Raw genomic sequence first — 19,431 nt, 5'->3', positions numbered from 1 at the left:
CGTTTTTTTTCAAAATTTTAAATAGTGCCTCGCGATTATAACATTGCATTTCCTTAAAACAATTACAAAATAAATGGTTAAAAAATATTTTTTTGTAATTAAAATAATTTTTATTAGGTATTCGTATGTTACCACTGTAAGCACCCACAAAGCTCATTTTCATCAGTTTGTTCGTTCAACAGTTATGGTTTACTGAAAAAAACGTTGACACTATATTTCAAACAGCTGTAAAATTAACAATTTTTAACGTTCTCAAAAATCCTTCGAGATACGTTTATATCACAAAAAACTACAACATATCCAAGTGTCAACAAAATCGGAATTGATACTAAAAAATGTGTCTGATTTCGGACGAAATTACCCCATTGCGAATGTGTTAAACATCTGTGGTGTAATGGCATTAATTAGTTATATAAATACAGATCTCGCGATGGAATGAATAAAGAAAGTACATACGAAGAAGTTTAAGTTTAATCCCGTTGATTTATATGCCCAACGCGGCCGAGTAACCCGAGACGCGTTTATATGACGGACCGTCTCCATTCATCCGAAAGCGCAGCTTAAAGAAATAAGAACTGTGGAATTTATGATAATTCTAATGCTTCTTCTTGGTCGCTTCTTCGAATGGCCCATGAATTCCAAGTGTATTCGACGGAGGATGGTTTAGGGGGGAATACGAACGTTACCGTGGAAAATATCTGACTACATACGTTCGGAATTCTCATGCACTGTTTTCTCCACCCCCTGGCGACACGTGGTTCGGCATTTTTATCTCGGATTTCCGAGCATTCCGGAAACAATTATGGAAAATTGATTTCGTCTGAATTATTCACTTTCATGCAAACTACCTCGATCAATTGCGTACGATCGTTGATTCTTTAGAAAATATTATTACGCGACTCGGTTGTACGAAAAATAAGATGAACATGTGGAACGATTAACACATTCAGTCGATGAAAACTAATTTTTCACAAAATATCTAGAAATCTTTGACATTTATGTGGAGACTTCATTTTTTATTTTATTTCGTATTACATTAGAATCTCCCATTATTCGCATATTCTAATATCCGAACATTCTGTTATCCGAAAATTGTATGTGAATATAATGTAGGTAGTGCTTTCATACAATGTATACGTTCCTCTGTTTAATCCAAACTGATTTTGACCTTACTAAAATTAATTTTACTTCTTACGTAGCTTTGTGAAGCTCTGTGTGTCTTTTTTCTGTTCGTTTCACTAATAAAAGAAGTATATTCGAATATAACTTGTAAAATACAGAAGAAAATTAAAGATTTCTTGACTTTCTATGCCATAGCAGTAGTATTCGAGTACTGAAAGTTAAGGGAATAAGGAGATCAATCGATGTTTGATAGCAAATAATACGGTGTTCTGTAATGAAAGCATTATAAGTAGTTGAACGATTCCGAGAATCAGCGAGCATGCCAGGAGAAAGGTGGCGAAGGGTGAAACCATCCCCTTGCGTGCACGCTAAACTTTAATCAATTCTCATAGTTCAAGTTCCGAAGTTTTCACACTCTTTAGAATGGATTTTCGGTGAACGAAGGAAAGTATTCAGCGTTCCACTGCAATACTTTGTTCTCCCAATCCACTACAATACTTCGTTTTGGAGAGGAACCGTTGTTTATTTCATTAAAAATGATTTTCGAGCCTATATTCGCAGTTTCTCCCATTTTCTATCAAATTCTGAAACTAATTATTTGATATATCCATTCTTTCAGTGCTCAAAAAGGAAATGAACAAAAATGTCAGAGTTATAAATTTTACATTCGTATTTATAAAATAAATGAGAGTGTATAGAAATTTGGAACTAATATCCCTGAGTTTTAGTGTTCGCCGGAATTTACGTATATTTCGATAAATTTATGAACTTTCATCGTCAAACGTTTGCCCCTTATATAAACAGCCTGAAAAGTTCGAGCATCGAATAACCATGAAACATACGTGTTCAAAGTTGTACAAAATCGATCGTTATTTTTTGCCTTTTTTGAGTGCTTATTGCAGTAATATACGTTCCTGCTCAGTAATTATAGAATTCTTATACAATTAATTCGAAACGGGCACATAATTACAACTTCACACTCAGGTACGGTAAAAACAAGCTAATCGGGAGTGAACAGTCTCGTAATGGATTAACTATATCCGTGTAATTGCTGGCACAGGGTTGTTCCGTCAAAGGGACACATTTCATTCTTCCTCTCTGTCGTTCGCGCTTCGCCGGTGTCAATAAAAACGCGCTGTAATTAAACACCGGCCGTGTAATTAAAGCTCGATAGCTTATCAGCAACGAACGTGGCAAAGTTGAGCGACCGATCGATATCTGCTGCGATTAAGTCCGACCTATCGGATATTTATGCAGTTACACTAACAAACAGCTGTTACACCCGATAAAGACGAGTTTGAAAAAAAATTCCTTAATGAGCTAGTTTTTCATACGAAGTGTCTGTACCTATTATGCTTTGAGCACAGCTGAGGCAAATACACTGAAGCTACCCGCAAGAGATAAGTATCTGCGAAACAAAGTGAAAATATCGTGTGATTGCGAAGCTGTTAAATTATATTAGATTTTACTAATAATTATTTCGTTGTTTCATTTGTTCTGAAACCCTTTGCATCGCAGGTTTATAAAAAATTCACGCATTTAAAAAAAAATGCAATGATTACATTTATACTAATTCCTCCGTCCTCGATATTCCTTCAAAAATATTTGTAACCAAATTCGATTGAAGGTCAAATTTAATTTTTTTTTACAGAACGCAGTAACAGTTTTATTGGATGAAACACTGTGTATAAACTGGTATACGTAGGTTTTCACTGTTCAATTAATATCGTTCGGTGCATGTTGGCACAAAATTGTTTTCAAAGTGCACAGGTGGATGAAAATATACGAATTACAAACTCGAAAGAATTTCTATTATCGCAACGATACTCACTTCGGTATCCCCAAAATTCCGTTTGTTTGCAACTTTGTAGGTTTCTATGTGACTTGAATAAAAATACCAGGCAATTCTTCTTTCTTGCTATTTTTGTTGTTGGTTTTTCAGGGTGAAAACACCCTTTGCTGGTTACGTTACATCCTTCCATGTCCCTGCATATTTTGCAAACTACATAACAGATACGAAAAAAAAATTGCTGGAATAAAATTTTAATAACTTCTCATGCTCTATAAAACTGTTCACTGAAATCGTTAAAAATTCATCAGTTTAATTGGATCACCACGGTTCTCTTATAAGACCGTTCAGTATTTTCCAGCAACGCACGCCACGAAAACACCCAACCGAACCCGTTCGCCCGTAGTTTTTGGCCGCGACCGATTGCACCTGGCTCGAATGAAACGGTTCTTGGTCCGGGGGTACACGCACGGCCATCAGAGCAATTTTGAAATCGAGCCCCCGATAAACGGGGGCCACAAGATTGATGATCGAATGATACGCGGATGCCTGTCGAAATCCCTGCCAGACCGTGGGCCATTTAAAACCGCGGGATTCATGGGTCGTTTGTATCGAACAATATTCCACGGGGCACGGACGAACTCGATCGTATAAAACACTACGAAAGTGACGCAAATTAGCTGACACGTACACCCCCTCCTGGCAGCCAGCGTCCCCCAAACTGGTGACAAAGCGATAATGTCGCGATGTGCAAGCGAATTTTGGGCTGCGTTAGCGAAACGAGCCTGTATAAATCGAGCCGGTGTTTGCGTGCAATTTCAACGAAAGAAATGAATATCCGGCTGGACCGTTCGAACGCGATTCCGAAAAATTTATCGCAGTATTTAGCTGGTTCGAGAATGGATTTGTTAAGATTTTTAAACGAGCGGAGGGAAATTAATCGTTTAATTCGAGAACTGTAGCGCTGGGGAGAATGGTACATAATAATCTATGTATGTATCATATAGACTGCGGATTTTTATATTTTTATTCTTTATATAGACGAAAACAAAAATAGGAAGTTTTTTCTTGCGTTAAGTATTTTATTGGGTTCGAAGGAAAATAGAAAACTCGTTGCATCTGACGAAACTTTTGTCCTTCATTGTATTTCAGACACTTATAGGCTATAAATGCATAAAATCCGCAGTCTAGTAATATATAACCGTGTATTTTTAGTGGATTTATCTAAATGTTAGTCGTTTATATGTATATTCGTGATTTTCTGAATGCGACTACTCAAGGCTTAAAGTGATGTATTAGTTGAAGAGTAGGGATATTCACGTTGTAAATGGAAGGTGCGTCGTTATTTTGTAGAATTTGACTGCAACACAAAGAAATTAATTGAAATTGCATATCTAAAATGTTATGTAATCTTTAATTGACCATGCGTTATTGTAAAATCGTATGGTTTTAAAAGTGAAGTATTTTTATGCAATTATCGAGGTGTTGGAACGAAATTTTGAAGTTATTTAAATGTGTACAGAGTTCATGTAACAATTGTGTAAATATGTATAATTGTTAGAATGGAAAAAAGTGAAAGAAGGTACTCCGTCTTCAAGTTTTGTATCAAATAGCATTATTCTAGCGAAAAGTCGCTAATAAAATAGTTTAAAATAAATGAACGTACTTATACAAAATCGGTGCGATGTCTCAGTTCTGAAGAGCTTGATTACGTTCGACGGAAGAATGATATCCGTGGAACGTCCTCTTTATTAGCAGTACTTGAATACCAAGGTGGAATTTTTCGTGACGAAGGAAGACTAGCCCCGTGGCCGGACCGGATATGAATTTCATATTTTACGATAATACCGCTGGATGTTCTTAAAGTAAACGAATCTTGGCCTGGCGCAATTTTCACGGAGTCTAAGAAAAATCGTACTTACTCTTTAAACTCCATGGAACGTGAGTAAAACATCGACTTTTATTCCATATTCCTTCAATTTCTAGTTTTTAATAGTGATACGTGAATCGTACTGTTTGTATACTCTTCACGAGTACGCTTTCATCCAAAAAAAAAGAAAAACTGATTTCGGTGTTATTCGTGTAGGAATCGATCAATTTTCGATATACCGTTCGAAATCCAATTACGGAAATACTTTTTCCCCTCGGTATATACCATTTGTGTATATTTGTAATTTTACAAATTACAGATCGTTGGCGTAAAATAGAAATGTATCGAAACCAATATCACGGATCTGTAACAAATAATAGATACGCGCCAACGGGAATGGAATCGTGAAACGTCAGAAATTTAATCACTTTTGTAAAACGAGCACATGTATGACCGTGTCAGACGTTCGTTTGTTTCAGTGAGAGTCGGTCAACATCGAGATTCTGGTTCCATTAGCTTGAATAGAGTAATTGGACACTGTCAATTCGAGAACGTAATTCTCTCGGTAAATAGGGACTAACGGTTTTGCTTAGTATCCATGAAAATGGAGCATTGTGGCCGTGTTTTCCTGTAAGTGCTTAACTAGAATTCGAAGAATTACGGGATAGTTGAAAAATGCCAACGAAATACGTTTTCGAAAATTTTAGAATTACAATTACGAATCACTATGAGGATATTTGGATTATTTAGGACCGAACGACATCAGAAGTATGGCATAAATGAAATTCTTTTTTATGTGTAATATAATATTGGTTCGATAGTTTCATTTGGATTGTATGGATAATTTTTAATTATAAATTCTCATCTCTTATACACCCTATACATATACCGAAGAAGCCGTTGAAATAGGAAGAAATATAATTCGTTTTTATAAAAGTGTACTTAGAAGACACTGATAAGAAAAAGTAAATTAACTGCCGAAAGAAATGAAATTTCAGAATTAATTGTCAGGGAAGGTAAAAAAACTGCCAACGTCCACGACTAATTCTTTCGAAGGTTTCTACAAATTTAAATTATTTTCGAATAATGTGTTTTAGTATATACGATAGCGTATAAACCGTAGATTTGATTTTGCGACAACGTTCTAAATTTTTACAATTTTTTATGTTTCACATTGTGTACTTCATTTTTTCGAATGTCCGGATTTATGGGACAATTTCAAGCGTGTTTCAAGTCCACGGACCTATGTCTACTTATACACGTATCTGACAAACAATATTCTGGATATGATTTAAAATACAACTGCACAATCATTGCATTGATACGCATGCGTACACCTAACGCGTTCATTTCCCAGGTTTGTTGATACGCCACTTGACCCAAATAAATGGAAATGTTCGATCTTTCACGCGAGCCATTGAAAAGTGTTTCCACGTTCTGCGTTAACAAGCGATGCGAGAGGAGAGAGAGAGAGAGACCCCTCCATCGAAATTCCCTCCCACAAACGCAAAAATGTATGATCCTGTCTCGTAGTTTATACAGGGTGTCTCAACTAACTCGATCAGCTCGAATAATGACTTAACGATAAACTTTATGAAAATTTTGAAGCGGGGAAATTGACATTAAAGGGCACATCTAATGAGGTGTGTGCTTTTTTTGTGGGTAGAGGCATTTCAGAGATTTCAAGGTCACTTTGATTTTTTTAACGGAATGACCTACTGTCTGTAGCATAGACCGATAGAGTATCAAATTGTAAGTAAAAATGTTTTGACTTTCATACGTCTTAAACCTAATAGTTAACGAGATATTTTAAAAATAATTTTTAATACGTACTTACTATCTGGAAGCTATAGATGCTCGAACTGATGCCCCTCAACTTCGGTACAATAATTATTTTGTAGACATTTAATTAACTATTGGGTTTAGGACATATGAAAGTCAACACAATTTTACTCAGAATTTGATACTCTATCGAGCTATAGTACAATAAATAGGTCACTCCGTTGAAAAAAATCAAGGTGACCTTGAAATGCCACCACCCAAAAAAGATAGCACATATCATATAAGACATGCTCCTTGATGCCATTTAAATTCGAAGCCTCAAAATTTTCATAAAGTTTACCGTGGTTATTATTCGAGCTGATCAACTTAGCTGAGACACCCTGTATACATACAAAACACCACGGTGGCAGCGGGATCACCATTGAAGCACCGTTCATAGACGGAAGACGATAACATAACTGAAATTCGATTAGTCGTTCTATCGTTTCGGGGATCACCGGTTTATCACCGACTGGGCGAGAAGGGTAAACGGTTATTTCCCTCGCTTCGCTTCGCGGTAATCGGTTCCAGTTTCGGATTCAGCCCACACCCCCTCCCCCCTCGACCCGTTCCGTTGTCAGATAACTGAGAGAAAGAGAGGGTGAGTGAGCAAGCCCAGAGATCTTTGCACGTCGTGGATCCGTTCAATTGTAAAATTAAACGTGATAACGCCCGTTCTAATTTTACCGCCTCGACGGCCAGCAGCGCGCGCGCGTTGTAGCTGGTTGTGAATCACGAAACGCCAATTAGCGGCACCAGAAAATGAACCGTGTTAATGCCATGCCATTTGATATACCCGAATTAATCGGGTATATACCGGTTTCTCTCGCTCCCTCCTTCTTTCGTTTCCCCCTGCCACGGTATCGTGACTGCGATGACATTTTCGGGAGATATTGGACACCCCAGGCCTGTCTTACCTGTCGTGTCTTCTCTCTCGTTGAATAATCCTCCCTTTAATTTCTGCAGAGGCTGTTCCAAAATTGCTTCATCAAAGTTTACCTCGTGTATTTTGATAGGTGTTACTCCGGTGAACAGTCCAATATGCTTGACAATTTCGGCGCTGTGGTTTCTAGGGGTGTGGCAGAAGTACGTATCTGTATTGGATCGACAACATTTACGGTTTTTTTCTTTAATTGTTATGTCAGTTTTTGGTAAAGGATTTTAGTTAAGGATGTAATATTATTTATGTTATTCGTGTTTTCTTCTTTATATTTCTGCGAGGCCCAATTAAGAAAGTAATTACATGGTATATATTTGGACCCCAGGGCCAGTGTTCCGTCGTAGACCCGAAACGACGATTTTAGAATCTGACATTACCGGTATTTTTTATTAGTTTATTTCCTTCGTTCAAGCAATTTCAATTTCGTTGACACAAAGAGAATAATAGACAAAAGAAACGAACATTTGGTCTACAGTCTACCACATGCGTTCGGTAACCTGGGACCCATCCGCGCCGGGCCTTACCGGGGCGCGCTGACTCGCAGACAATACAGCTATAAACCCTACCGTTGAGAGACTCGAAAATTCGTCGCGGTCAACTCGCACCGTGAACACGTGCGCGATATTTTTCTGACGTCCGCTTCGCCCTGAAGGAGAGGTTTTCCACCTCCCCACGTCACTTGGAAAAACCGAGAAATTTGCCTTCGCCTTCAGGGATCTCGATCCAATAAGGAAGCGAGTTTTCGTAACGCCTTCAGCGAATTTGGAGAAAGTGCGACGTCACACGGAACTCGAACAGTCATTCGCAAACACTCGTATCGATAAGAGTCACACGGACTGAATTCATTCGACAACATTCACATCACGATTCGTCAGCTCCAACAGTCGAGCAATTATATTCGTTTTTCTCACTTCCAATTAGAAAATATTGAGACAGTTGTCTAATATTAATTTGGCGGGCAACAGTTGCAACTGTACGCGTACGATTCGAAAGAGAATCCACGCGGACGGGCGCGACAGCCAGAGTGTTATAGACTTCAGAGCAGAGCAAATGAAAGGTGCGAAGAGCTTGTAACTTTGAAATCGTTCGGTAAGAATTAAACGAGAAACAATCGGTACCTTCGAACTATTGAATTGATTACAAGTGTCTACAGGGTGACCCAAAGTAATTGTAAGTCCTTGAAAGAGGCGATTCCTGAGGTGAGTTGAAACAATTTTTTCCTTAGCGGAAAAGTTCTTCGATACTTTGTAAACGAGATATTAACAAAAAACCTCGACCAATCAGAGCTCAGCCGGCAGTCTCGTGCTAACCAATGAGTACATTTAGTGTTACTTTTAAAATATTCGATTTTCGGACATTTCTAAAAACGTGGCCCATCTCTCCCAGACTTACCCTATATGTAAATCATAGAAAATATCGGTTTTTGGAAACACCAGGTTAGGAAAATTGTGTATTAAATTGTGGGATTCCGTTACATGGGGTTCGATACATTTATAGTGACAACTGGATCGATGTCATTTATGTTATTCTTCTAATGCGCGCAGGACTCATGTCGTTAATATTTCGCAACAATACTTTGACCCACTTTGAACCATTATTCCGATTGCCCCGAAAGATTTGTCGACACCGGCCGAAAATCCAATATACGTAATGGAAAGTCGTATGCATGCGCGATTGAACTAAGGAAGGACTCGTTTGTTTCAGATCAATCGATTTAATATTCTCTCCGGCTTATATTTTACCCTGAAAAATGTATAGAGATTAAATATAGCTGGATTTATCGAACTTCGGAGGAAACGTTTGTCGGTGAACTACGCTTATAGAAATTTATCTGACGAACCAAAATCAATTACATTTTAGTGAATACAAATAGGAAAGCAAAAATACTAATAACTAGACTGCGGAAATTTATGCAGGTTCATAATTTCAGATACTAATATCTACAAATTCGAATAGAGTAGACTTTTTACTACGGTAATACTAACGTGATTTTACTACGGTAATACTAACACGTAATAGTATTAAATTGTATTAGAACTTTTATTTTATTGCATTTTCAAAATTAGAAGATGCTATATATACATAAACATCCGCAGTCTACTAATAACACATTTGTCAGGAAATGATTGAAGGTGTTTGGTAAAAGTGGTTAATATGGTAAAGGGGAATAAGAATATCATGCTCTGACGGTCTGAAGGAGATACTTATCATTCTCCTGTTATTCTGCACGCGATTTTGCTGTCCATGTTGAACATACACTCCCGTCCGTAATTTCTAGGATACCTGCTCCATTTGAAGGAAATCTAATGTTTCATACAGAAAACATATCCTACACCATTTTTATCACCTGACATTCACATAAATGTTTCCTACTCAGATTTAATATTTTATATTTATTCAAAACCTTTAATAATTTGTATTCTTTCATCGTGTTCGCATTACTTTCGCCAGGTGTCCTAATATTTATAAATGGGAGTGTACAGTTCGAAAAAATAACGAAGATAAAATGGACAATTGTGTAGTTAGAACAATATATATCCATAGTGATACTGAAACATTACTATATATCTTCCATTTATAAATGGAACACTCTCCGAAATGTCGACCTCCAAAACATCTGCATCCCCTGAATATAATTATAAATTACAACTCTCATAGAATCAGACATCGAACCTTATGCTGCGTGTTCACATAAGACTAACACTCTATAATAAATTCTACATGTCCCCCACCGACGTGACGGAGCATCTCCAACAACTAATGTCTTTCAATAAATAACGCGTCTACTCTCCAGAGTATACTTCCCAAGAGTTCACTCTGAAGTAGACGCAGACGAGAGAGTTACTCTCCTGTGGACACCAGACATCATGCCTATACTCGAAAGCAATGTTCAATCGAGAACAGTCTATGCCCAGTAACACTCTCGGGAGTACCGACGCTCGAGTAACGCTCTTCAAGTCGACACGTGACATTAGTCCGATTGTCGTTCGACTATTTCGATAACACGAGCACGGCAAACCCCCTGGAAAACAGGACCGCTTCTGTATCGTTTACGTTGCCACGCGTCGTTTGAGGGTGGAACGAGCGTCTGATTCGCCCCACCATAAGAGACATTCATGGAATTATTATGTTTCAGCTTTACCCGAGGGCACGCCCATTATCGTATCGGAACGTGAACGCTACGACCCCGGAGACACTTTGAGGGCAAATTGTAGCTTACCACCCTCGAAGCCGCCGGCTCATCTCTCATTCACCCTGAACAACGTGGCGGTAAGTGATACCTATAATCCACGTGTCATTATCGAATCCGTAGTTACGGGAAGGGGAGGTGATGAACTGCGGAATTAATGGCGTAAAAGTCTTGTCTAACACAATGCTACGCTCCTGTCGTCGGTTCTGCTCTCCCTGTTATTTCGGATAATTTTGAGGTACGTCTGGGTAACTGTTTGTCACCGGAAGGCAAATGGGTATAGGGACTGTTCGTTAATTGACAGGCAAGGTGAGTGGAAAATTTTGAGAATTACGGTTAGCACGTGATTAACGGAGTATCGTGAAGAATTTATTTACATTTGGAGCGATGTATTTAATAGTTTGTTTTTAACAATAAGAATCGTAATGTTTCACTTTGAATCGAATGATTATGGTATTGTTATGTATTTCCAATAATTATATTGGTAATGGTAATTATGTTAGAAGGTATACAGGGTGAGTCAACTAAGAATTTCACGTGAAATATCTCCGTTGTTTTTAATGATACGAGAAAATATGTATGAGAACGAATGCTTACTTCGGTGAGGCAAGTATTGTGATGTAGAAAATTGTTTTCTCATGATCATATTTTTCGAAATAGGATAACGTACTTTGATTAGTGTAACGTTATAGCTGATGAAAGACACATTTAACCATATATAATGTCGTCAATTTCTTTGCCTCGTATTTTATGGAGTAAATCGATAAACTTTCGAGAACAGTCTACTAACTATCAGATAGCTTTAGATTTTCAAAATTCACATAAAAAGTTACTTTAAGACCCGTACACACAAAATAAAAAATGAAAAGGTTGTTTCATGTAACGTCCGATATATTCGCAGTCGTGTAAAATAACTCCATATTCAAACAGTTATCTGTAAACCAATTTATATAGTGCTAAAAATAAGTTATAGAGTTGCCTTCATACCTGAAAGAAATACGAGACGCAGAGTATCCATAAAAATCAAGTACAATTCGAACATTTTATAGGAGCCTCAACAACGTCGATAGCAAAACAAATTTCAAAGACCGATTCTATCAATCACAATATTTTCCTACTCGAGCAAAATAACTTTTTTTCTCCTGCAAGTCCCCCCGAACAGGTTTCTCGTACCATCCAAATCAATTTTCACTGATAACATCGGAGTACTGGCTTTTTCATGCACGTTATATACATAGACACGGTGGAAGTAATTGCACGATATACGAGGAGAACGTGGAAGTTATCGCAGTATGAAAGTTTGAGGAGCCGCTCTATAAAAGTTAAGGAGGTTAAGCAAAGAAGAGAACTTTTCCTCTTGAAATATCTTTCCGGGCGCACCATTCTATGGTTCTGTGTGTATTAGTACTGGGTGTCTTCTTTCACGAACGGCACGGGGATTTGTTTCTCATAATTTTTAGAAGTCCGATTCCATCTGAATGATTATCCGCAGAGAGGATTTCCATCTTGTCGTTTCGTGACACACACGCACACCCACGGTTTTATTTTCTGCTATTTTTTGTTTGTTCGTAATTCATGAATCATCGCATCCAAGATTTAAATTAAATTAGAAACCGCCAGGAGAAAAAAAGATTGTTGACTAATTCTTTGTCGGAGGCACACGAACGTAGCTGCTGGCAATGCATTACCTATAATCCCCGGGGGGATGACAACACGGGATCTCATTATCCGATACGGCTAAATACGTATATCCGTAAAATGAAAATGCTGCTCGCAATCAGATCGCGTATGCACCGGCGAAATTTTGTTTAACTAACTCCGCGACCCGGTTCGTATTTTCTGAAGGCTCGGCCTTTCTACACGCGCATTCGTATGTGCGCGTCGCGAGTTTTCACGGAACATATTTGTCCGTCGTGCGCAAGTTCGGCACGATATAATATATTGAACTATATCGGAAAAAACTGATTTTTTGCGGAGCAGAATTTAGTATACATATAGCTACTAAAATAATTGGTCTCAGATAAGCGCATCAATGAATGAACATTTGAAAGATTTTGTAACTATTATAGTTGAACTTGAAATTATAATAATATTGATGAATATTCGACAGATAAAAATTAGATTTTTCAATATCTATTCCTTTTATAACGTATAGATTATTTTGGAAAACTGGAAAATTAATTACATTAAAAAGAAATCATCAACATTTCTATCCAATGGCGCGGAAATTACTTAAATATGAAACAACGAATTGAAAAAAATTAATATTTAATCATTTGTTTATTTTAATAACTTAATCTAGTTGCTTTTATATATAATGTTCATTGACTAGTACGAGTCTCCTTTATTGGTGCATCCACCATATTATAGTTAACCATCCTGGACTCACTTGATTTTTCAGTGCATAGTGACTCACGTTGGTTTCTCTCAACGATTTTTAAATGATAGAAATGTTGTATTTATGCCGTATAATTTTATATAATTCACTTTTTATACTTATTTAGAATTATTATCGAATAGAAAATTACACAAAAAATTTCAAAAATTGTTTATTTCTCTAACAGTCAAGGAACAACATGATGAGCGCGTTAATTGTTTCTAAAAAAAATAAGCGAATTTCAATATTGTTGGTCTGTGGGACCAACATGCGAGTCTAGGAAGGTTAGAAATATAATTGAATCCCTTGCCGTTGCATTAGTAAGTTTTCCCTTGAACATATTCCGTGAAAAAGAAGATGGATGGTATATTATATTGGAAGTTGTAGAGATTAAAGCGCCTCGTAGTTCGTTTATCACGTTTTTCATTATTTTAACTGATCTACCAGTAGGCACTCTCTGACTAAGATAGTCTGTATTTGTTAACTATATTCATTATTAAGTTACATCTACAACAAATTGGTGGAGATATTGAAGGTAGACTGTTTGCACAATATCAGAACCGCCCCAACTAAACAGACTTATCCAAGAGAAACGCAATTCAAGCACGGTCTCTATATCTAATAAATTCCAAACAACGATTTAAACGACTCGTAACACAGGATGATTCCATGTAACACATACGTAACTAGTTTAACATAAACCAACGCACTCAATCTACTTAACGTATGAAGCAAAGCATAATGTACATAGCTCACTTAAGGGGATATAGGATCCTACGGTACTGATGAACGTACAGCGTGCTTTGAGAACGCGCACAAACCTGTACATTACGGACTGACATTGTTTATTCGCAGTGTATGTACATCAAAAAGCAGAGTCGACGAACGTCTTCGCACAGTCAGTAGAAATCCGAATTCTCATTATAAACGTCAGACTAAACATTTCAAGGAACTCGTATTTTTTATATTAATCGATAGTTTCTATTAACAAATTTACGCAAGAATGTAACAAAAATATACATATAGTTCTCATTTCTAATATATTTTGTTGGAATAAATCGGTATTTCGAAACATTGCACGAGTGGTATATTTTGGCCATTAAAGAACACACGGTTTTCGTTGACAAATATTTTTCCCAAATCCAATAGTTTGCGAAATATCGCCGTAAATATATTTTTCACTCCCGACATTGAGTGCTGTTTTTATTCCCTAGATACGAATGTCAATACCTGAAAAAAATACGGGTCAAATATTTTTCAATGCACCATGTCCCTGTACGCCAAATGGCATAAAAATTGTAGTGTTACACTAACAAGGAAACATACCAAAATGAAAATCACCGATTTTTATGCAACTCTGTTAGGAAGTAGTTCTCATAAAGATATTTGATAAGTATTTTTTTCAGCTGCCATCATCCCTGTTGGAAGAGTGAAAACAACACTCGGAGCGGGGGGTGTGAAATCGATTTGGTCGAATATCTCGGAAGCTATTAGAGGTAGAAAAACGTTTTAACTGGCAAAACACACAATATCACCATTTAAACCGGTTTTACTATCTTTATAGTTTCCGTTATATTCGACCAAACATATTTCACAACCCCTAGTTTTATGGACTGTTTTCACCCCTAGAACATGAATCATGGCGGTTAAAAAAACATACGTGTGAAACATATTTATGAGAACTACTCTCTAACACAGTTGCATAAAAATCGATGATTGGCACTTTCATATGCTCTCTTATAAGATGACGTTCCTTGTTGGTCCAATTTATATACACGTCCCAGAATTTCATTTCCTTTAACTGGCGCCACGGTACGAAAGAAAAAAGAAACAAGCTCTTGGAATATACGGTTATGGTGGAAGACGACGCGCTGGGCTCTTCACCCAGACGGCTCGGGGAAAATTAGTAGTACGCGTACACGCGAGCAAAGAAACCACCCCTGTCTTATAAGGCATTTCGAGGATCGAGCTCTCGGGAGCTTCGGTTTGTTAGTTTCTTACGGTTAACGTCGCTTCGGAATATCCGCCGAATTCGCGAGAAGGAGAGCAGTCTTGTTGGCGGCAAGAAATAAGTAATTTCGTAAACGACCCTCTCCCGTGGCTCGAAACCAAATATACTCGTCCCCTAAAGAGATACTAATTTGCACGTTGTGTATATTTGCGAAGCGAATAAGGGAGTTTGTTTATTCTGTTTTACAAAGTCGACGTTGGTTCGTCGAGGACAATCGAGCCTGACCATAGAGAATTGTATGGAATATTGTAGTGCTATGTGTGAATTGATAAGGGACTCGTATAAATTAGTGAAATCTCTTCGATATGAATTTACATTTCTAGAATATTGCGTTAATATTTCTAGCATAATATTTCAGTTCGTTTACCAAATTTAAAGGCGCATAAATTAATCGTTCTTTATGCTTAATCATTTTTGGAATATTTTCTTGTGATTTCCATGGAAAACATGGATTTTTTTTACTGAAACATTTAGTTGTATTCATTTTTATGAATTTTACTTAGAGAAATATATTTAACCAATTTTGCTGTATATTAAACGTAGACTGCTAACCAACATTTTGAACAATCGATGATTTGTTATAATACCCAGACGACTCAAACGAACGTAAATTGCGTGAACACGAGCATTCCAGATTCTACGCTATCTTCTCTATCCAGCGTGATCTTAACTTATCAAAATTAATGGTATACGACAAAATATATAAATCTCTCCATATATTTAATCGCGACCCGTGGAGTGTTTACATACACCTTTACGTAAAATTATCATTAGCCTCGGAAATGTAACTTTTAATGACGAAACTTTCACCCCGTGCATCGAATTATTACTTCCACTCGTACTTTTCGTTTTCACGGATTTTACAGTTGCTAACGAGTCCCGCGGCGTACAAATGAGTAACATTTTATGTAGAATCAATATTAGACACCTCTAAACTATATGAGTATGCAAAAATTGAACGAACAAAATTAACAAAAAAAAATGATAATTTCGCGCACGTCAAGTCGTCGAAAGATTATGTGAATAACTGGATTAATGGAAGAAATAATTATTTTTAGCAAAAATAAGATATTCTTAGCAAACAATAACTCGTACAAAAAAAGACTCGTTTTTATTAGGAAGGAAGTACGCATTCTATCCTCATTAAAATTCCGTAATTCTATTACATACATCTATCTATCTACACTGCGGATATCGTATTCTTGCAGTATATGTGAAATAAATGCATTCCTTTTTATGTGTAATGAGAAACATGAAACGCACATGAAGCAGTCTAATATTTCATGTTAACTCTGGGAAGCAAAGCAAGGAAAAATGTTTAGTTATGCGACGAAGTTTTAAATAAATTGTTAAAGCATGGGAGTGATTATTGTAGTATTTCATAATTATATATTATAATTATAGTATTCAATAATTTACTGTACCGCGAAAAATATGGAAAATTATGAGTAGCCCTAATTTTTTGGCGAAGGGTTGTTCAGCAGAACAGCTTTTCAGTATCGAGGGGTTATGCCACCCCTTATTTCTTCGCCTCTTAATTCTAAATTTTGATGTGTACACAGAATTTCTCTGCACAAGAGACAAAATAACCCCCTCGAGGCTGTGTGTATATATGTGTTTACGAGTTAATAAAGGTTGCACGTGAGCGATTGAGTGAAGCCATGGTAAATGACAGCTATCGTGATCCTTTGATAGCCACCCCCCCCCCTGATCGTCACCCTACCGTACAAAATGACAAAATGGCGTGCTTTCCTTCCACCCCTCGCGACGGTAAATGCGCGTTTTTACAGAACCGTAAAACAGGGATGGAAGTAGTTCCAGTCGACCGCCGGGTCAAGAAGGAAAGGAACAGCCATAACATTCCCTCTATCAAGGTGTTACGAGAGGCCATCCGTGTATGTTTATCAGAAAAATGAGAGAACTCATAAGGTAGATACGGCAGCCAGCTCCTCGTCAAACATCGACAATGGACCGATCTTCTCGATTTTTATTCGCGCTCCTTCTTCCATTCCACGTCGATCCGTCCACACTTTCGTCGCTCCTTCACGAAATTTCTCCTATCATTCGATCATAATGTCCGTATTTGGATTAACAGAGAGGTGTTTCCTGTATTGCGAGATTGCAGATGTTGAAAGTAACGTGTAGAAGTTTTATTCGGGTTTCGTAAAGGTGTTTTTCGGTTTATTTCCAGGGTATTTGTTAGAGTCGTGAATAATTTCAGTCGATTTTAATATACTTTAATAAGATTATATGTAATGGTATTTTCAACCGACTGAAAGACACTTCGGCCGGTTCTATTATAGATATACCAATAAGTAATTTACCATATTTTGTTAGATACAATACTTATTCTGTAGGAAATCTGAAGCTTATGCTGTTGCAGTGATATTTGTCCTCGTTCTTCAATGTTCTTCGCCATTTCTAAAGAAAAAAACTGTAGAGAGATGTTTTAAGTTCAGATTGTGTTACCAATTTCCTAAAAAGAAACAATGGTTTACTTATTGGTACACCTAATAGTTTTGATGAATTTGTTAATACCAAGTTGCATAAACATTCTCTGTCTATCAATAACATAAAGTAAACGTGTATACACAAACGTCAGAATTTACATGTTATTTTAACCAGATAGCAAAAAGAAAGTACCATTTCCCTTTTCGGATGCACATAAAGACTCCTTGTCGCATCGCATACACGTACGAGATGTCGACGAACCATAAAAAGAAATATAGTTTCGCTCTTATTTTTAATAGTCTTGCAGAAAATAGCTTGGATCTTTATATGTGGCTTTATGTATACTTAACGTTCCAATGGAAACGCACTTTAACAGAGACATTATATCAATAGAGACTTCTTACGAGTTAAATAACCAAGTCGTGTAAAACTACACAATTTCACTACCAGGAAGAAACGTCCTACAAAACCCACAATTCACATACCATATGAAAAAATTACAACCGATATATCTTAAGTAAAGTTGCTTTTGCTTAAGCAAGTCCAGCGTTTCATATTAATACACGAGTAAAATAAGAAATAATAAATAAAAGGTTCCGCAGCCTCGACGAATCGTTTTATCGCAGAACAGGAAAAATACAGCTTACGCTACGTTTCCGTAAACTTTTTATTCCGTTTTGTTTCACTGGGTTACGCGTACGAGAGCACGTATAAGAGTATGCGTTTCGGATACAAACGAAAAAGAATGACAGTGAGGTGGAAAACGAAAATTTGTTCGGGATCTCCGGCGTTTTCTTGTTTTTTTTTTTGTTTAGCCGATTAAAGCGTGCGTATTCGCGTGTTCGTTTTCGTTTATTTATAATTAGCGAATCTTCGTTTCGACCTGAACACCCGTGTATCTCTCAATAACGAGCACGTGGATCCGTGTGTGTTGTTCGCTGGGAGATTTATCTCGTATTCATGCGAAATATTCTGTATTCATACGTGTCACGTGACTCTGTCGAATCCCGAAAGTGTGGTGAATTGTCGCCGCGAATGTCATTCCGTGGGCATTTCTCGTTTGAGCGGATTATTCCTGGCGCATTGTTAACTGCAACGCGGGCCGGAAGTCGCGAATATTTTCCGCGACTTGGCTTTATGGGGGGGGGGCAGCCGGGGGGATTGGTGTCGGGATGATTTATCGCTGACCTCTCTCCGTCGTGAATTAAAGCGGGACTTTTAGAAACCAGGATTATATTATAATACGAAGTACACACTTGCGCGTTCGTAAGTATTTTTATAAAAGAATTCTTTTCCGACGAAATTGCACGACATTATTTTAGCTCTCGTTTTGAATCGTATAAAAGAAGACTTTCCCTTAGAGCAGAGTAAGTTTTAGATGAAATACGCGAACAGGAAAGGGTTTCGTTCACCTAAGGGCTGGTATTAAAATTTTTTTAGACTACGCTATTTTTGACAATTTAACGTCTGTGACATCTTTTAAAATTTTAAACGACTTTGCTAATTATTCTACTTTAAGTTGGCCCCTTGCTTTCCTGGGATTTTGGTATTTGTTTCTTTTTTTTTTATTACAGACTTTTTCTCTTGAAGCACCTCGGATGGATTAAATTTATGAATATTGCAGGTAACGTCGGTTTGGTTTGTTGTAGCGGAGAGTTTGTGCTTCCACCGAAGCTCCGACTGCGTAATTCACATTCACGTTTGAAATTAAATTTTCTGAACTCGGGGAAAAATGTCTGAGGGCGCGATCCTCTGTTGTTTGCCGTAAACGTAATTTCGAGTGTGTTATTAATGATATTTAATATTAACAGAACAGTTTTACTTAGCAATGAAAATTAATCTACTCTATACTAGTCTACT

The 19,431-nt window shown here is 37.2% G+C and overlaps 1 protein-coding gene across 1 annotated transcript in view; it reads left to right on the top strand.

Annotated features, from left to right (window-relative positions):
* Positions 1-19,431, top strand: part of LOC107187576 — a 173,195-nt gene that overhangs the window by 95,079 nt on the left and 58,685 nt on the right. The window contains exon 4 of the mRNA XM_015575701.1: positions 10,679-10,812. Coding sequence (XP_015431187.1) covers positions 10,679-10,812 — 134 coding nt within the window. The remainder of the gene's footprint in view (positions 1-10,678; positions 10,813-19,431) is intronic.

This window comes from Dufourea novaeangliae, unplaced genomic scaffold (assembly GCF_001272555.1).
Source record: "Dufourea novaeangliae isolate 0120121106 unplaced genomic scaffold, ASM127255v1 scaffold89, whole genome shotgun sequence".
NCBI classification, from domain to species: Eukaryota; Metazoa; Arthropoda; class Insecta; order Hymenoptera; family Halictidae; genus Dufourea; species Dufourea novaeangliae.
This window is presented reverse-complemented; position numbering and strand designations above follow the sequence as displayed.